At 47.3% G+C, this 17,151-nt stretch overlaps 1 protein-coding gene across 1 annotated transcript; it reads right to left on the bottom strand.

The window, feature by feature from the left end:
* Window positions 1-236: 236 nt before the first annotated feature.
* On the bottom strand, window positions 237-7,050 carry VRTN (vertebrae development associated). Its single transcript, XM_058294923.1, has 2 exons — window positions 6,964-7,050; window positions 237-2,573 (listed from the first exon to the last, which is right to left on the bottom strand). Exon 2 carries the CDS (start codon window positions 2,570-2,572, stop codon window positions 497-499), a length of 2,076 nt encoding a protein of 691 aa, XP_058150906.1. The 5' UTR covers window position 2,573; window positions 6,964-7,050; the 3' UTR covers window positions 237-496.
* Between the last annotated feature and the right edge of the window lie 10,101 nt (window positions 7,051-17,151).

A 17,151-nucleotide genomic window follows, 5' to 3' on the forward strand; every position in this document is an offset into this window, starting at 1 on the left:
CTACTGGCCTGCTCCACATTCAATTCTGATGTCCCTTTGGGAAACATCTTTGAGTAAAGTGGGTGCCAACCCTCGAAAGGAACTGAGGACATCTATTTGCCCAGTGGAGCAGATGGCCGTGTTATAATACTCCTTCTGACCCCAGGAAAAGCAGCTTCAGCTAACCAACCCTCCCACCTCCCCCCCAACACACATACAGCTTCCAACACCAGCAAAGGGGTCCAGCCAACCCACTTAAATCAAAACAAAAAATTAAGACCGAAACACAATAAAAATCAACTGAAGAGGACACGGCTCGCCCTGCGGTTCTCTGCAAGAGACCAAGTGGTGGATTCCTGCCTCTCTCCCGGCCCTGGAGCCAAGGAATGACACAACTGCTGCCAGGCTCCCGGGTAGACCCTGTGATAGCCAAGGGCATCGTGGCTGGGCCACAGGGCAACCCAGCTCCCCGTCCACACCGGCCTCCTTTCCTCCCGGCCCCTCCGTGCCTCCCCGGTCAGCCGTCCACCAGGGTGAGGCCGTCGTAGAGGGCCCGTTTCCACATGTAGTAGGTGGAGCGGGCGGTGAAGGGGAACAGGGCGCTGAACTCCTTGTAGGAGGGGAAGCTCTTGGACTGGAAGCGCTTCTGCAAGAAGAGCTTGGCCTGGGCCTTGAACTTGGTGGTGGCGATCATGTCCATCACCAGCACCTGGCCGTCCCTGCTGCCCGCCGCCGCCGCCACCACAGGGTAGCCGGGCAGGGACCCCGGGGAGGCCCCCTCTGTGGAAGGCCCTCCCTGAGCCTGGGCGAGAGAAGCCTCCACCTGCTGGGCCCCGTTGGGTGGGGCCGCCGCAGCTGAGACATTCCTGCCAGCCTCCGTCTCCGGCTTCCCCTGGGCCTCCTGCACCCCTCTGCCCGAGGCGGGGGCCTGCGGTGGGAGTTTGGGCAGGCCTCGGGGCCAGCCTCGGGCAAGACTCTTCCACACCCAAAAGGTGGAAGGCGACAGGCTCGGGTAGCGGAGGCGGAAGCGACAGAAGGGGAGGTGCCCGCTCAGCACCTGCCTGCGGGCGGCCCGGCGCAGGCGCCTCTGCCAGCGCGACAGGGGCATCCTCAGGGGAAGGGGCTCCTGGGGGGTGGGGGGCCCCCCACCCACTGCTTCCCCGGTCGCTTCCCCGGCCTCACCCTTCCTGGGGAGCAGGGCCTCTTCCCCAGCAGGCGCTGCTGGTTTGGAAGCCCCATCTGCCGAGAGGGCCGGTGCCGGCTTGAAGCCCGGGTTCCTCCGGAGGGCCTTCCGGCGCCAGTTGTAGTAGGTGGACCGGGAGATGCCAGGGAACCTGCGTTTGAAGCAGCGATAAGGGACCAGTGTGTTCAGGGAGATGCAGTGCTCCAGGTACAGCTTGGCCCTCTGCATCAAGACCACTCCGGGGCTTGACGCCAGCGGGGGGGACGCCAGCCCCCTGGCAGCCCGCTCCTCCGGCAGCTTCTCCTCCATCTCCAGGGACTCCCTGGGCGTCAGGACCCGGCAGGTGCCGGAGCCCAGCAGCTCGTGCTTCCAGGCGTAGTAGGTGGAGCGGGAGATCTCGGGGAACCTCTGCAGGAACTGCTGCAGCGGCACCACACCCCCGCGGTGGAAGCTGTCCTGCAGGAAGTGCTTGGCCGAGAAGCGGGCGGCCACCTTCTGCCGGTGCTCCTGGGACTGCCGCCGCCAGCGGTAGAAGGTGCTCTTGGTGACGCTGTAGCGCTCACAGAGGTGCGAGTAGCTGAGGCCGGGCTGGCGGTTGAGCAGCTCCAGAGTCTTGGCCGGCGGTGGCAGCCCCGGGGGCGGCGGCACCAGGCCGGGGGCAACGTCAGCCTCCACTTCCTCCAGCCCCACGACTGGCGCAAAGTACTGGTGGCGGAAGAGGTGGCTGCTGAGGGGCTGGCCAGCCCACATGATGTGCAGCGTGGAGGGCGTGTGGTCGCAGCGGCGGGGCCGGATGACACGGTTGAAGTACGGCCGGATCTTGAGGTTGCGCATGGGGTAGACGGAGTAGATGTTGCGCTGCAGGACGGAGGCGAGCGCGTACAAGTGCCACACGTTGGAGAAGCTGCTAGGGAAGCAGGTGGCCTTCACGTCGGCGTCGAAGATGGCCTCCAGCGTGGCGGACGGCAGGCTGGTCATCTCCGGGGACTCCTCGGAGCACAGGGAGTAGCGCACGGCCTGCAGCATCACCTTGGAGTCGATCATGCCTTGCAGGTAGTAGTGTCGGTGCAGCAGCATCTCCACCACGGTGCGGGCGCGCAGCTCCAGGCTGAGGCCGGCGTCGCCCCACAGCAGCATGCTGGCCGCCTCGAACAGCAGGCTGCCCTCGCCCTGGCACGCCAGCGGCAGCATGTTCCGTGGAGCATCCTCCGGGTACAGGCTCAGGGCCACTGAGTCCACCTCCAGCACCTGGGGGTCCAGGCCCCCCTCCCGGCCGCTGGGAAGGGCGAAGGAAGACAGGACCCGCTTGGCCTCCAGGGCAGCGCCGACGAGACCCTCCAGGCCCTCGGACTCCACCGCTTCCTGCAGCTCCTGCAGTACCTGCTGCACCAGCTTGTCCCGAGAAGTCATCCTGCCAGGGCAAGGGGTAAAGGGCAGAGGTCAGCGTGATGGTACCCCAGTGAGAGCCCTGCCCACTCCTGCACCTTCTCCCCAGAAGCAACGTCCGCCACATCTCTCATTTCCCTGTGGTAGATAACAACTAATCGCCTCCTTGGATTTAATTAACAGCACCACTCAGGCTGAGGAGCCCAGTCTCTGGAGCCCGGCTTTGAATCCTGGCTATGACGTTTTTTGGGTCACCTTGGGCAAGTTACATAGCCTCTCTATGCTTCTGGACACTTTGCTGTAAAATGGAGATGGTAATAAAAGTGTCTATCATATTGGGTTGCTGTGGGCATAAATGAGAAAATGAAAATTTAGGATGGAGAGATATATAGTATTAGCCAGTACATATTATAGTATTATCTAGTACTCTTCATATTATATAGTACAGCTCTAACAGCTGTACCTCTGTATTTGTGAAAGGCTTACAATCCTAGCCAAAACTGGACAGCCTTTCCTTAGAAGAACAATTCTCAAAATACAGTCCACAGATCCTTGGGTTTGTAAGTTAAACTGTTTTCATAATAATACTAAGATAATACTAAGATATCATTTGCCTTTTTTTATCAGTGACGTTTGGATAAAACTGTGGTACATTAGCATGAATCAAGACAGTGGCATCAAACTCTACTAGAAGTCATATTTTTCACCATGACTTGCAGCTAAAAAAAAAAAAACAACAAATGCTAGTTTCACTTAAGAATGTCCTTGATTGGGGAGCCAATATGGCTCAGTGGTTGAGTGCCCACTTCCCACATAGGAGGTCTGGGGTTCAATCTGCAGCTTCAGAAAAAAAAAAAAAAAATCTATTGGAAGAATGTCCTTGATGAAGCAGTTAAGACTATTAGTTTTATTAACCCATGACTCTTAAGTACATGTCTTCTCATTATGTAGTGATGGAATGGGGAGGACTCAAAAGGCACTTCTGCTGCATACCAAAACATGAGGACTGTCTCACTTGTGTGATTATTTGGGTCATGTGATGAATTAGCTGTTTTCATGGAATACTATTTCACTTGAAAGAAAGACTGACAGACCCTGGTTACTTAGACTTGGCAATATTTGGTAGACATTTTCTCAAAAATGAATGAGATGAGCCAAAACGGAATGAAGTATTTTCACTTCAAGGAAAACAAGTGATAGTACTTGCTACCAAGGATTATTTTAAATGAAACTAATTAGAGAAACTGTATCCATTACAGGGAGCTTGAAGTTTCCCAAAACACACTTTTCTGGTGAGATTAGTGGTGATTTTTAAAAAGGTAATTTTTGGTGCAAACTGTAGAATAGTCAACATGTGGAGAATCTGTATAACTCAATGAACCAATGTTTTCCAAATAACCAAAATTTTGACATTACAAAGTCAAGCATGGGTGAAAGATCCATTCAAAATACAGGAGAGAGCAATCGATTTTAATATAACGGGGTACAGAAAGTTCATTGATACGGTCTCAAGATTCCACATAAGGTTTGTGAAACTATCACTTGTCGAGTTTTGGTGTAGTATCAAAGAATACCACTGAAAAGGCTAATAGAAAATGTTCTTTCTTTTTCCATCTACATATTGACAAAGTGGGATTTTCTTCATATATTTCAACCAAAACTACAAATTACAACGGACTAAATGTAAACAGAAATGAGGATCTACCTATCTTCTATTCAAACAGGAATTAAAGCGATTTGAAAAAAATGTAGACTAACAATGCTCTTATTAAATTTTTTTTGTCCTAGAAAATTGCTTCTTTTTTTGTAAAACAAAGTTATTTATGTTACTGTGTAACAGGTTTATTATTTTTAAACAAATTTATATTTTTAAATTTTTCAGTTTTAATTTCAAATTAAAATTGATATAACCTATCTAAGCAAAAGTTTGTTGGGGTCCTCCACCTTTTAGAACACACAGGGATCCTGAGACCAAGTCTTAGACCTGCTCTCCTAGAACAAAGACAGTCTTCAAAGGGCTGGCAAACCGCTCAGCAGCCTCACAGTCAGAGCCGTCATGGAACTTTTGACACAGATATAACAACTACTGAGCATGTACTATTTGCCATGCTCTGTCCAAAGATTTTTACATTTTTTCCTGACAGCAACAATTTATCCTCAATTTACAGATGAGGAACCTGAGGTTGGTAAAGCCAATAGTTGAAAACCAGAAGCTCTTTAGGGCCTATGATTCATCTCTTTCTGCTCCAACTGTCAGTCATCTTTTCAACACAAACTAAGCATCCTAATTACTAGTACATTTTCAGTGTTGAGTTGCGAAGCACATCCTTTATGGATTCTATTTTTAAATTAGAAAGGAGACCATTATCCTTTCCGGTTTCTTAGATCTTTGTTCTCAGAGTTTGATAAATTGCTCTGGATTAGCCTTAGGTCTAAAAATCGCATTGCTTGGGTGGATATATTTGCCAACTCAGCAAACTGTACACGTAAAAGGGATATATTTTTAAATTAAAAAAAAATTTTTTTAAAGGGATGTGTTTGTTGAGTGTAGATTGTGGTTCAAAAAAGCTAAAAAAAAATTTTTTTTAGGCACTGAAGGAATACCACCAGAATTTTATTTGATGCATAAAGATAAAACTTTTAAAAAATTGGTAATCAGAACCACTTCTGGACAAAATTTCTAAGTTATAGCTGTTTTATTTGTATATCATGACGAACCTAGTATAACCACTAACCAAAGGTCCCTTTGTACTGTATTATTTGATCCAGGAATTAGGCTTTCAGTCTGTTAATCTTTTATGCATGTTATATTTACTTTTTAAAAAAAAGATTTGTTTTCCTTAGACTCAGGAGCTAATTTCATGTTAGTCCTCATATAAAAAGAGCACTTCTCTTATGCAATAAAAATAGATCCCTGAAGAACAAACCGTACACAGAAGAATTTTTTGGTTTTGGCAGATAATGATCTCAACAAAAAAGATTCTGGCTTTTTGTTTTTCTTGCATGATGTCACTGGTTGAACACTGTTATACAGCTGCATATAAATGAGTCATCTGCTAGATACTTTGCAAACAAAATTATGAAAATAACTACCATTTACTGACTGTTTACTGTGTCCATTTAACTTCGGTAATTTAACCCAAATCTCATAAAAAGTAAGAGGGAAAAACTAAATAGTGTGGGTAACTCTTCCTGCCCTTTCACTCAATGAACTGATTTCCTGAGCAGAGCATGATGCTCCCTCGGTTGATTGCTAATTTCTGTGAGCTTTTCATGGGGCAGGCATTGGATTCCAGGCTTTTCAGAGATAATTTTGTTTCTATGTGGTCTCACCTTTCCTCCACCTGAACTACATCTCCATCACACTTGCACCATCGCAAAAACTGCTATTCCCAATTCACACGCAGGGAAATGGAGGCTCAGGGGATTAAGGTAACTCCCAAGACCACGCAACTACTAAAACCATAAAATCTAAGCAATCTGACTCCAGAGCCCACCTCCTAACCACTGTGATTCCATCACCTCGGGGAATATACCACCCAATGTTCTCATCATCAAAAGCATCCAGAAACACGTGGATTCCTGGAGTTTTGAAACCAATCATGCCATTTGAAATCCAGAAAGGTAAAGTTAACTTGCCTGAATTCACGCAGCAGTGACAGTAAGTTCCAGATACTTCCAACACAACATCCAGATTTACACTTCCTCTTGCACAAGCCCCCTCCCTACTCTGTCCCACCCTACCTATTCTTCCCTATCACTGTTCCACCCTGCCCCACCCTGTCTCATTTCTACCTTTTCCCCAAAGAAGAGATGTGGATACGTAACACCCCACTTACGGCTTTCCCAAAAACTTGCTAAGAAGAACTAGGTTCCCCCTAAGAGGCTCCATGCTCCACCCCACCCTCGGGGCAGTGGGGAAAGGGCAGGGGCCGCAGGAGGAAGCCAATCATTCTTAAGTAGACAATTGGTGATGGGGTTCAGGTGTAAGTCTTTTGGGCAAAGGCTCCCTTCCTGAAGTGCAATGCAAAGCAGACAGGGTGGTTGCCAGGTGTGCTCGGGGAAGGGGGTGTGGAAAGAGGGCTAATTTAGGGGTTTCACCCAGCCACGCTCTCCTGGCCCCCCAATTCTTGGAAGGGACCTGCGAAAGCATGAAGCCGAGGAGTCAAGGCCCTCCGGGATTTCAGACACCCAGGCTCCTCTCCTTTACCATTCAGGAGCAGGCTTGAGACGGGGGGTGGGGGGCTGGGGGGGGTGAGGGTGGGGGTGGGGGGGTGAAGTCAGGGCAAGCTGAGGCCGTCCAGCTTAGCTTAGCACCTAGGCAGGGCTCTGGAGTCAAGGAATGAATGAATGAATGAACGAACAAACAAACAGACGGAGGGACGCAGGCATCTCTGCAGAAGATGCAGTCTCACCTTTACCGAGGCCAGCTTCCCTCCTCCCTCAGTCTTGTGGTTTCAAGCAGGTGATGTCCCGGGACCCAGGTCTGGCCTCTGGCCCCTGCGTTTGAAGAGAGGTGAGCCAGGGCTCTGGGCCCGACAAGGGCAGAAGGGCCCAGGGATCCGCTGTGATGCTGCTGAGTCCCACGGCCACACCTCTGCCTCCAGAACTCCTTCCCCACCCGCCCCGTCCTGGGCTCTGCCCTGGGCTCTGCGTAGCCCTCTAAAGAGCTCGTGTCCCGCCTGGGTCCTCCCTCTTCCCGTCCCTCCCAAAGGGGCCCCGTGGCCTTTACAGTCAACCAGGCCCCACAAGCCTGAGGGCCGCCCGGGGGCTCGGTAAGGCCGCGGGGTTTGATTTTCTCCTGGACGGACGGCCTCCCCCCAACCTGCCTCGGGCTCTAAGCCAGCCGGCCCGGCTGCCCGTCCCGCCGTGCCCGAGGGCGTGCCAGCCATCTTGGCTCCCTCCCCAGGGGCCTGGAGGCCCAGGAAGGCTCGGGCGGCCACCAGGGGCTGCCTGGTGGGGACTGCGCCTTCCCGAGGAACCTCCCACGGCCAAGGGCAGCAGGGTAGGCCTGAGGCGACCGAGCTGACCCCGCCGGCCCGAAGTGCCCAAGTTCAGCTGCCCGACCGGACCACGTGTCTGGAGGAGGGGGGTGGGGGGCGAGGCCCGCAGGGGGAAGCGCGTGGGGCACCAGCAGCTCTGTGGGGTGCCAGGAGGCAACGGGTGGCTGAAGCCCACCGGCTGCTGAGACGGGGAAACTGGACGGGAAACTCCGAGTTTGGGGAGGGGCTGAGGCCGCACCATTGTGTAGGGTGGGGAAGGGGAGATAGGCAGGCCGGTGGGGGTGGGGAGAAAGAGAACTGGGAACAATGCCTGGGTGCCTGGCCTCCCCTCCCAGACGCCGGCCCATGCACCCACTCGGAGCATCTTCCCCCGGGGCTGCTCCCGGGCCCCTCGGGGTCCCTGGGCTACCCCTCCCTCCCCTGGGGCCTCCAAGATGGAAGGGCACCCATCCTTCTCCTGGGAGGTTGAGGGCTCCCTGGTTTACTGACCTCAAGGGTGGCCCCGAGCCCCGGGGCCGTCCACTTCTCCCTCCGCCTTCCAGCCTTGGACATCTAAGTGGCCCCGCGGGGAAAGTCCTTCCCACACGGCGTCGCCAGCTGAGAGCCCTCTCACTCCAGACTTGGTTTCATATCTGTAGTGGACCATCGAGCATGGACGGTCTCCAGCCAACTGGCCGGTGGGGAAGCGGCTTAAGCCACTCCCCCCAGGAAATCGCCCACCCTCAAGTGCTCAGGTCCCAAGATGAAAGAAGTGCAAATTCGGGGGTCACTTCCAATGGTAAAGTGATAGCAGCTATTGTCTCCTCCACTCTACCCAGCTGGGGGTGTTAAAGGGCCCAGACCAAGCTCTGAAACAGACCCCAAACTGCCCAGGGAAAACTTGAAAGAAAGCTGAGGGCTTTCCAAAGAGTTTGGGGGGAGGGGAGGAAAGGATACGGTTTGGAAAGAAAGGCCTAAAGGAAGAAAAGTCTGTGGCTAGCCTGACCCGGGGGTGGCGAGTGCAAGGGTGCAGAGGGCCAAGCTGGAGCTCAGAAACCGGCCTGGGTGGCCGGTCAGAGAGCCCTGGCTGGAGAACCGGGGAGGCTGGAGAGCTACTCACCGTCCCCCGTCTTCGGGCAGCTCCCCCCTCCCTTCCAGAAGGGCCCCACTTTCTCCAAAGGCCGCCATCCCCACAGTTCTCGGCGCATCCCCCGGGCTTGGGACTCAACACCTCTCACTCCCAAAGCGTGCCTGGGCCAGAGCCGCGCCCGTCAGCGACCAGGGGTCCTATCCCCGGGCACCTAACTCTGAGCCCCACAGGAAGCGGGGGCAGGCGGCGCCCCGGACGTCAGTCCCTCCCCGCAGCTCACCTCAGCCCTAGGGCCTCAGGTAATCCCAGGAGGAACCAGTCCTATCTGCCCGTCGAGGCCAGGCAGGTGGGGGAGGTGACTGCTCGGGGATTGCAGCCCTAGGTGGGAGCTCCCCCCAGGGGCTTTCCTGCCTGGTGTTAACCCTTTGGAGGGCGGTGGCTCTCCCTGGCTTCCAGTCCCACCCACCTCTCCTCTTCTTTACCTTGTCCCCGGCAACCACTATAAAATGCCCCCCACGCACACGCCTATATCGGTTTTGCAGACTCCACTATTATCATTTTCTCCTCTCCCAAACATGAGCTCTTTGCTTATCACCAAGGTCAAAAAATCCTTTATCAAACACCGGTTCCCAGGAGCACTGGATGAGAGCTCGCCAGACCCAAGTCCAAGCTCCGCAGCAGAGTCACAACAGCCCCACCCACCACCCACCCACCACGAAACGGCGGACACCAGAGGCTGTGGCTTAGACCTTCTTCTGGACTTGGATTTGAAGGCCAACCCTGCCCTCTTCCTGGAGTGTAGCCTTGGGCAAATTGTTTTAGACACTCGGAGCCTTGCCTCTCCTTACTGAGGGTTGTTGGGGAGATTCAACAAGGAGAAAATTCTTAAGCATCTAGAACTGCTTGACACAAAGAAAGGATATTCCAGTTTGCAGCCCTTCCCTCCTGTGAACTTGAAATTACTTCTAAATTCTTAATTTCACTGCAGTATTTTGAAAGTTTTGAAGAATACTGGTTATCTGGTGGAAGGACCTGAAATTACGAGGTACATTTTATCTCTCTGTGTTGTTTGACATTTTAAAAAGAGTTAGATTACTTGCTATCTTTTAAAAAAAGCTATGAAGTAAAATCATTTAAAGTTCTTTAAAAGGCTAATGGAATCTTTTAAAGTATTTTTACTTTAGTGGGGGAAAAGGGTTTTGGTGCTTCTCTTACAAAAGTAAGAGTATTTATAGAATAATTGGGAAGATTTTTAAAGTAGAGGAGAAGGAAGGAAATTTTACCTATAACTCATTATCTAAAGATAGCCATTGTGAAATATATCCCCAAATACTCCTTTCTGAGTTAGTTTTTCTTAGATGAACACAAGTTAAGCATTCTCTTTATAAAAGATTCAAATGGTACAGAGTTAAAAATAGAGAGTAAAATGAGCGCGACCTGCCTGTCTCTAACCCAGCCCCCTGGCTGCCCCTCCCTAGCTGCCGGCTCTTTTTCTGTGCATTGTCATTGCATACTGTAAACGCAGAGGCATTTTTCTAGTTCTCGATGAATTTTTTTTTTACTGTGTTCAACACTTTTCAAACCATTTTTGACTAAATAATATGTTTTTCAAAATCCTTATAAATTTTGGTTTAAATTTTAGAAATTACAAAAGGATTCAAGATTCAAATGCCCTATTCTTTGGCTACCCTTTCCCTCTCCAGAAGCAACCAATATTATTTCTAGTGAGTTATTTCAGAAGTAGTTTAAGTAAATATGTCTATATATATATATATATTTTTTTTAATAATTTTCATTTTTTTAAAAGATACTCAGATTACATAAATGTTACATAGAATATATAGGGGACCCCCATGTGCACCACACCTCCCACATTTTCCCACATTGGCAACATCTTTCATTAGTGTGGTACATTCATTGCAATTGATAAACACATTTTGGAGCATTGCCACTAAGCATGGATTATAGTTTACATTGTATCATTGTATTTTACAATCTCCCACTCTGTAGGTTTTGGCAGGATATATAATGGCCTGTATCTATCCTTGTAATGTCATTAAAGAATGTATATTTTTATATATTGCTTTTTTCCTTTCTTTAAAACACAAATGGTATTACACTAATCACTCTTTTTTTTTAAGATTTATTTTTATGTATTTCTCTCCCCTTTGCCCGCCCCTGTTGTCTGCTCCCTCTGTCCATTCGCTGTGTATTCTAGGTCTGCTTGCATTCTTGTCAGTGGCACTGGGAATCTGTCTCTTTTTGTTGCTTCATCTTCCTGCGTCAGCTCTCCATGTGTGCAGCGCCACTCCTAGGCAGGCTGTACTTTTTTCGAGTGGGGCGGCTCTCCTTGCAGGGAGCACTCCTTGCACGCATCAGCACTGTATGTGGGCCAGCTCACCACACGGGTCAGGAGGCCCTGGGTTTGAAACCTGGACCTCCCATGTGTAGGCAGACACTCTTATCTGTTGAGCCAAATCCACTTCCCTACTAATCAGTCTTATGCACCTTGCTTTTCTCACTTTTAAAAATTCAGAAATCTTTTATCTCTACATATATTGAACATATCCATCCTTTCTTTCATGGTTTCTGGATTTGTATACAGTTTTTGTTTGTTTTGTTTTTTAAGGAAGTACAGGTGTTTGAACCCAGAACCTCATATATGAGAGGCAGGCTCTCAACCTCTAAACTACATATGCTCCCCATGTATACAGTTTTAATTGACCTTTATTTATATTGTCAAATGGGGTGTCAGAAAATTAAGGGTCTAATTGTAAGGTGTTCAAACACCAAAAATCCCAGATTCTCAGCAGTAATTAAACGAATTCCTGCACGTAGACTTCTTTAGTTAATATGTACCTTGCTTTGAACAAAATTCAGATTTAGGGAGCAGATGAGTCGGGGGTAATCCTTTACTTATAAAAGGGTATACAATAGAAAAGCTTACTTTAAATAATGAGCTGGGTTAAGTAATTATGTTTAAATTTACAACTTTCCAGGGGTTATATAAGTGGAGGTTCACCTGTATTTGCATCAGCTACAAAAAACATATCCTGTACTTAAGTATTTCTTGAGCACTGACTGGGTAGTAAAGAAAATATGAGCTTTGGAGTAAAATGGCATTGAAATTCCAGCTCTGTCCCTGGGTGGAATTGAGTAAGTTTTGTACCTCTCTAGACCTAATTCCTCACTTATAAAATGATGATAGGTATCCGAGAGGTTACTGTGAGAATTAAATGAAAAAACACTTGTGAAGTTCTTAGCACTGAGCTAATAAGAAAATGCTCAGTGAATGGCACTGCTGTTCGATTTAGTTCCCTTCCCTGTCACCCTCTTTCTATGTGAGATGTAAAAGATTTAAAGGATTTATCCATCTGTCCATTCAATTAATTCATCCATTCAATGACTTATTAAATAATTATGTTAGTCCATCATTCAGTAATTTAATCGTTCATCCAGTCATTCATTGGACAGGCATTTGAGCCTCTGATATGTGCCAGGTTTGGGGCCAGCCCTAGGGGGGGTCACAGACCTGACTCTAGATTCTAGAGTCTGAAGGTTGAGGCTCCAAAGTCTTCTCGTTCATTCTATAACCTAACAGATGCCTATTGAGTTCATTGTACCCAAATGTCCCCAATCCAGCGGCTGCTGGTCTTAACTTCCCAGACATCATATTTTCCTAGTTTCACTTCTAGGGCAAACTTCTCCCCCCATGCCAGTGGTTTTAAATGTAGCCCTCATTGCAGCAGCAGCATCACCTAGAAACTTGTTAGAAATCCAGTATCTCCCAGACTAACTGAAATTCCAGGGGTGGGCCAGCCATCTGTGTTTTAACAAGCCCTCCAGGGGATTCTTGTCCTCCCTAAACTTTGTGAACAATGCATTAAATATTGGATTTGCTCAGGGCCTTGGTTGTTGTTCTCCGCTTGAGGTTTCAGCTTTGCTCAAAATGTCAGTCAGTCAACACTCATCTATTTATTTTTTGGCCTCCAAAATAGTGCCCTTTCCTTCTACCACCCTTTCCACTCCAGGTTTCTTTGTTCATGGATGGTTCTAGTGTGTGCTGGAGCCAGATTCTACCATCTCCAGCAGAGTTAAATACTCAGGAATTTTGTAGACCTGCTGTTCAACCATTGGTAGCTGAAAATCTGCCAAGGTGGGGTATTTACACCTGGGAAATCGGCCAACGCTACAAATCAGGGGGTTTTGTTGTTGTTGCTGGAGAGCCAGTTTACAGGTACTATATACTTCTCTTGATTTGCCCTTTGCTATCTGTGATGGGTTGAAGTTGTATGGACCCCAGAAAAATCATGTTCTTAAAGCTAATTCATTCCTGTGGGTGTAAACGTTGTAAATTGGACTTTTTGATTAGGTTACTTCAGTTAAGGCATGGCTCGGAGTCCTCTTACTGGACTCCTTTAAAAACTGGAGAATATGGAGAAAAAAAGCCATGGAAGCAAGAAGATGAAGTAACGAAACCAAAAAGAGAAAGGAGAGAGCAGCAGATACACCATACGCCTTGCCATGTGACAGAGGAGTCCAGGATCACTGGCAGTCGGTCCTGGGGAAAAAGCGAAACATTGTCTTTTTAGTGTTTTGTGGTTTTTTCCCAGGAAGGGACAGAGATAAAAACACATGTGTTCTATCAGTTGCATTTCACCAGCTAATCTAATTGTTCAATGTCCATTTCTCCTGGAGTGTGAACTGCATGACAGCAATATCATCTGGTCCTGACATGGTGCCTCAGTGCTTCCAGTGTTTCAGAAAGAGGCTCAGTAAATGGTAGCTCTTGTGCTATTTTTGCCCAGGGCCCTGCTATCTGATCCACTGGGCTCTCAGGGTGGAGACTTCAGGGTTAAGGAAACCTCACTGGACTAAACTCTCTTGTTCTCTCTCTCTGGACCACAGGAGCTCTCCTGAGTAGGCACAGAGTCAGCAAGTGGCAGTGAATGGCCATGTTCATTCTACAATCTCCACTTTCCTTTTTCTCTGTTCCTTTTTCTCCCTCCTTTTTCCTCCTCCCACACTCTTCCCTCTCACCCTCTTGACCTCCACTGGGTCTCAGGCCTCTACCACGCCACCAGAGCGCCTTGGCAATTACTAGGAGGTGGATGACCACTCAGGCTCCGGAAGCAGAAGAGCCTGAGTTGACTCTCAGGTCCTCCACTTCCTAGTTATGGGTCCTTAGGCAATTGACACTCAGTTTCCTCATCTCTGAAATGTGGATAAATGATATACTCTTTGCAGGACCAATGAAATGATTGACTGAAACAATGATGTCACTGCTTGGCCTTAGGAAAACCACACCTGGGAGATACGATTATCCTCAAATCACAATTAGCTGAGTGTCTCCTCTGTGCAGGTATTATCTCAGGCAATGGCAGATGCACAATAGCGAATGTCTTCTTGTCCTATCAGAAGTCACAGCCCAGGACGATGCATAGGAAGTGCTCAGTAAGAGCTACCATGCCTTGCTATTATCAAGGTAAGAGAAAAACCTTTCTCAGAGACTATTTGAAATAGCTGTCAGGCTGATGGTGGCTTCTCTGGATTCATTTGCAACTCCAATCTGGCATTATTTCTGACTTTAAAGTAATTTTTATCTGTGGTATATTTGAGTATAGGTTGGATATTAGAGGGCATTAAGATATTAATGTTAATTTTGTAAGGAATGATAATGGTATGATGGTTTTGTAAGAAAATGTCCCAATACTTCAGAAATACATGCAAGAATTTAGGGATGAAAGGACAGCATGTGAGAGATTTGCTTTCAAAAACTCAGGGAAGGGAGTTGAGGTGGCACAAAAGAATTATCACCTCTCTCCCACTCTGGAAGGTCCCAGGATCGGTTCCCAGAGTCACCTAATGAGAATACAAGCAGACACAGAAGAACACACAGCGAATGGACACAGAGAGCAGACAGTGGAGGGAGGGGGGAGAAATAAAGAAATAAATATATTTTTTTAAAACTTGGGGGAAAATAGCAGGGAAAAGTATATATGGCAAAATGTCAGTAACTGGCTTTTTATTGTTATGTGTATTGTTATGCCGTTCATTCGGATTGGTTCGTTATACCATTCTTTCAATTTTGGTGTATTTAAAAACTTTCATAGTAAAAAGTCTAAATATTTCTTTTTGAGGAGTGAGAGGATCAATTTAGGGAAGCAAGGAGGAAGAAAGCCTACCTGCAAGCCACATTCCTACTTTGGCAGAGAGCAGGCAGCCCCTGTCAGTGGCGGAGGAGAGCATGCAAAGGGCCTGGGGTTGATTATGTGCCCTTGACAACAGTGGGCTGGCACCTGCTTTGTTTGCAGGGGCTTTGTTGGGTGCCTTTAGTGCTTAAGGCTTCACTCGGCTGCTGTCCTCAGGGCACTTACCTGGGGAAGAAAGGCGCCTTATCCATAAGTAAGCCTTCCTACTGCCCCAAGGCACAAGTATCCCCTGCCGGGAGCAGCTAGGCCCCAAGGAGCTTGTGGTCCTTTCCCCAAAACTCTTTGCATTTCTTGTGACCTCTTAAAATCACCCACAAAAAGTAAGCAGGACCACAAGCCTGGACCTAAGGTTTCCTGTCGCTCCCTTCTTGAAGGCAGGCCTGTACCCCCACAGGTAACCACTTTTATTAGTTTCCTTCCAGAGTTTCTTTTTCTAAGTATAAACAAATAAAAATAGACATTCTCCAAGTATGTTTTGAATAGGTTGAAAACAAACAACAAAGCAAATTCAAAATAGAGAAAGTTACAGTGTTCTAAGTAGAGTGAGGTAAGTCTGGGAGTTGTCAGCATGCAGAGAAGATTTAAACCACGGGGGTGGGAGAAGAAGGGAGTAGTCAGTTGTGGTTAGTGGGACCCATGTGTGAATAGGTCTATGAGAACTGGTGCGGAAAGACAGCCAAGGATTTGTCAAGGTAGAGTGAGCTCAGAGTTAAGTATGAAAAAAACGTATTTAATATACATGTATATCTGGATGTTTAGTGAATAGGAGGAATTTTGGAAGTCTAAATAGACAAGAGAAACCCTGGTGAGTGGGTTTGTGGAAGGGGTAGCTTTTTATTTTCCACACTTCAGTTTTGTTTGCATTTGATACAATGAAAATGTGTTCTTTTGGTAATTAAAAAGAATATTTTAAAAGAAGGGAGACTATTGTTTAAGTTCTTCTCTTTGCAAATGCCTGAGGATGTTAGAAAGGGGCATTGGCTTCAGAATCCAGTAAATATGTGTTTAAATCTCAGCTCTGCTGCATAGCAGCCAGTCAAGTTAACCTCTCTGTGCCTAGTTTCCTCACGTGTAAAATGGTGATTATTATAGTAATCCCCTCATAGGATTGTGATAAGGATTAATTGAAGAAATGCAAGTAAAATGTATTGCAGGGACCGTCATACAGAAAAGGCTCAATTAATAGAGTTGGTTTTTAAAATAATTATCATTACATTAAATCAGCTCATCAGGGAGGTGCACAATTGAACTACCATATTTTGCTTCCTCTAGAACCGCTGTGCTGTGAAGAGGCCATTGTTCTCTATTGAAAGGATCCGGCTCACAGAACCACCTGCCGTACCCACCTGGTCAGGAGTGGACTGCGCGTACCTGAGGGGGACGCATGAAGACTCCCTGCAGAACTTCCATGTGTATTTATATTTTTCTCTCTCCCTCTTTAATTTCCTTTTTTATTGCATTTTACAGTGTATGTATTTGTTCATCAATACATAAATATAATTTATATGATATATACAGATATACCTATATGGGGAAGTTTAACACACAACAATTTTTATTGATGGGATGCTAACCTGTCAAGTTTGGAAAGGAGCATCTTTATGAATTCTCTCCAATTTAAAAATCGCAAAAAAAACAGCATTTCTCCCAAACAATTGATTCGTTGTTTCTAATGACCACAATCACTCCTGTAAGTGCAAGCCTTTCCTTCTTGGCTTTAGATGCTAGGAACCCCAGAGGCAAATCTGCAATTCAATCCTATCTGCAGAATGCCGATCCTTGGCATTTGGAAGAATGTGGTTAGAGCACAGGCTCTGGAAACACGCTACCGGGTCCCACTCCCACTTACTACCTGTGTGAACTTGGGCAAGTTACTTAACCTCTCTGGGCCTATTTGTTTATTCATCTTAAAATGGTTGATTATAATAATCACCCCACAGGATTATTATGAAGGTTAAAGGAGAATGATGCATATAAAGCAATCAGAATAGTGCTTGGCACTTAAATATAAAACACTGAAATTATTATGTACTTTGGTATAGTTATTATTGACTTTGACTTTATGATTCTCTTACCCTTCTTTTTCTTCAGCTCCATTTCTGCTGCTCCTTACTTTTTTCAGTAAGATATTTCAAGTCCTTTTTTGGGAAAAAGTATAAACAAACAACTACATAAATATTTTTTTTAGGTGCTGGGAAATGTGTTAGTTGCTGAAAAGTACAAAGATAAAGAAAATGCTGTTTCTGCTTTCAAGGAAAAGCTCACAGTCTAGTAGGGTAGATGTGCATACAAATAACCATAAGCATTATACTGTCTGGG

The sequence above is a fragment of the Dasypus novemcinctus genome, chromosome 3 (assembly GCF_030445035.2).
Source record: "Dasypus novemcinctus isolate mDasNov1 chromosome 3, mDasNov1.1.hap2, whole genome shotgun sequence".
In the NCBI taxonomy this organism is placed as follows: domain Eukaryota; kingdom Metazoa; phylum Chordata; class Mammalia; order Cingulata; family Dasypodidae; genus Dasypus; species Dasypus novemcinctus.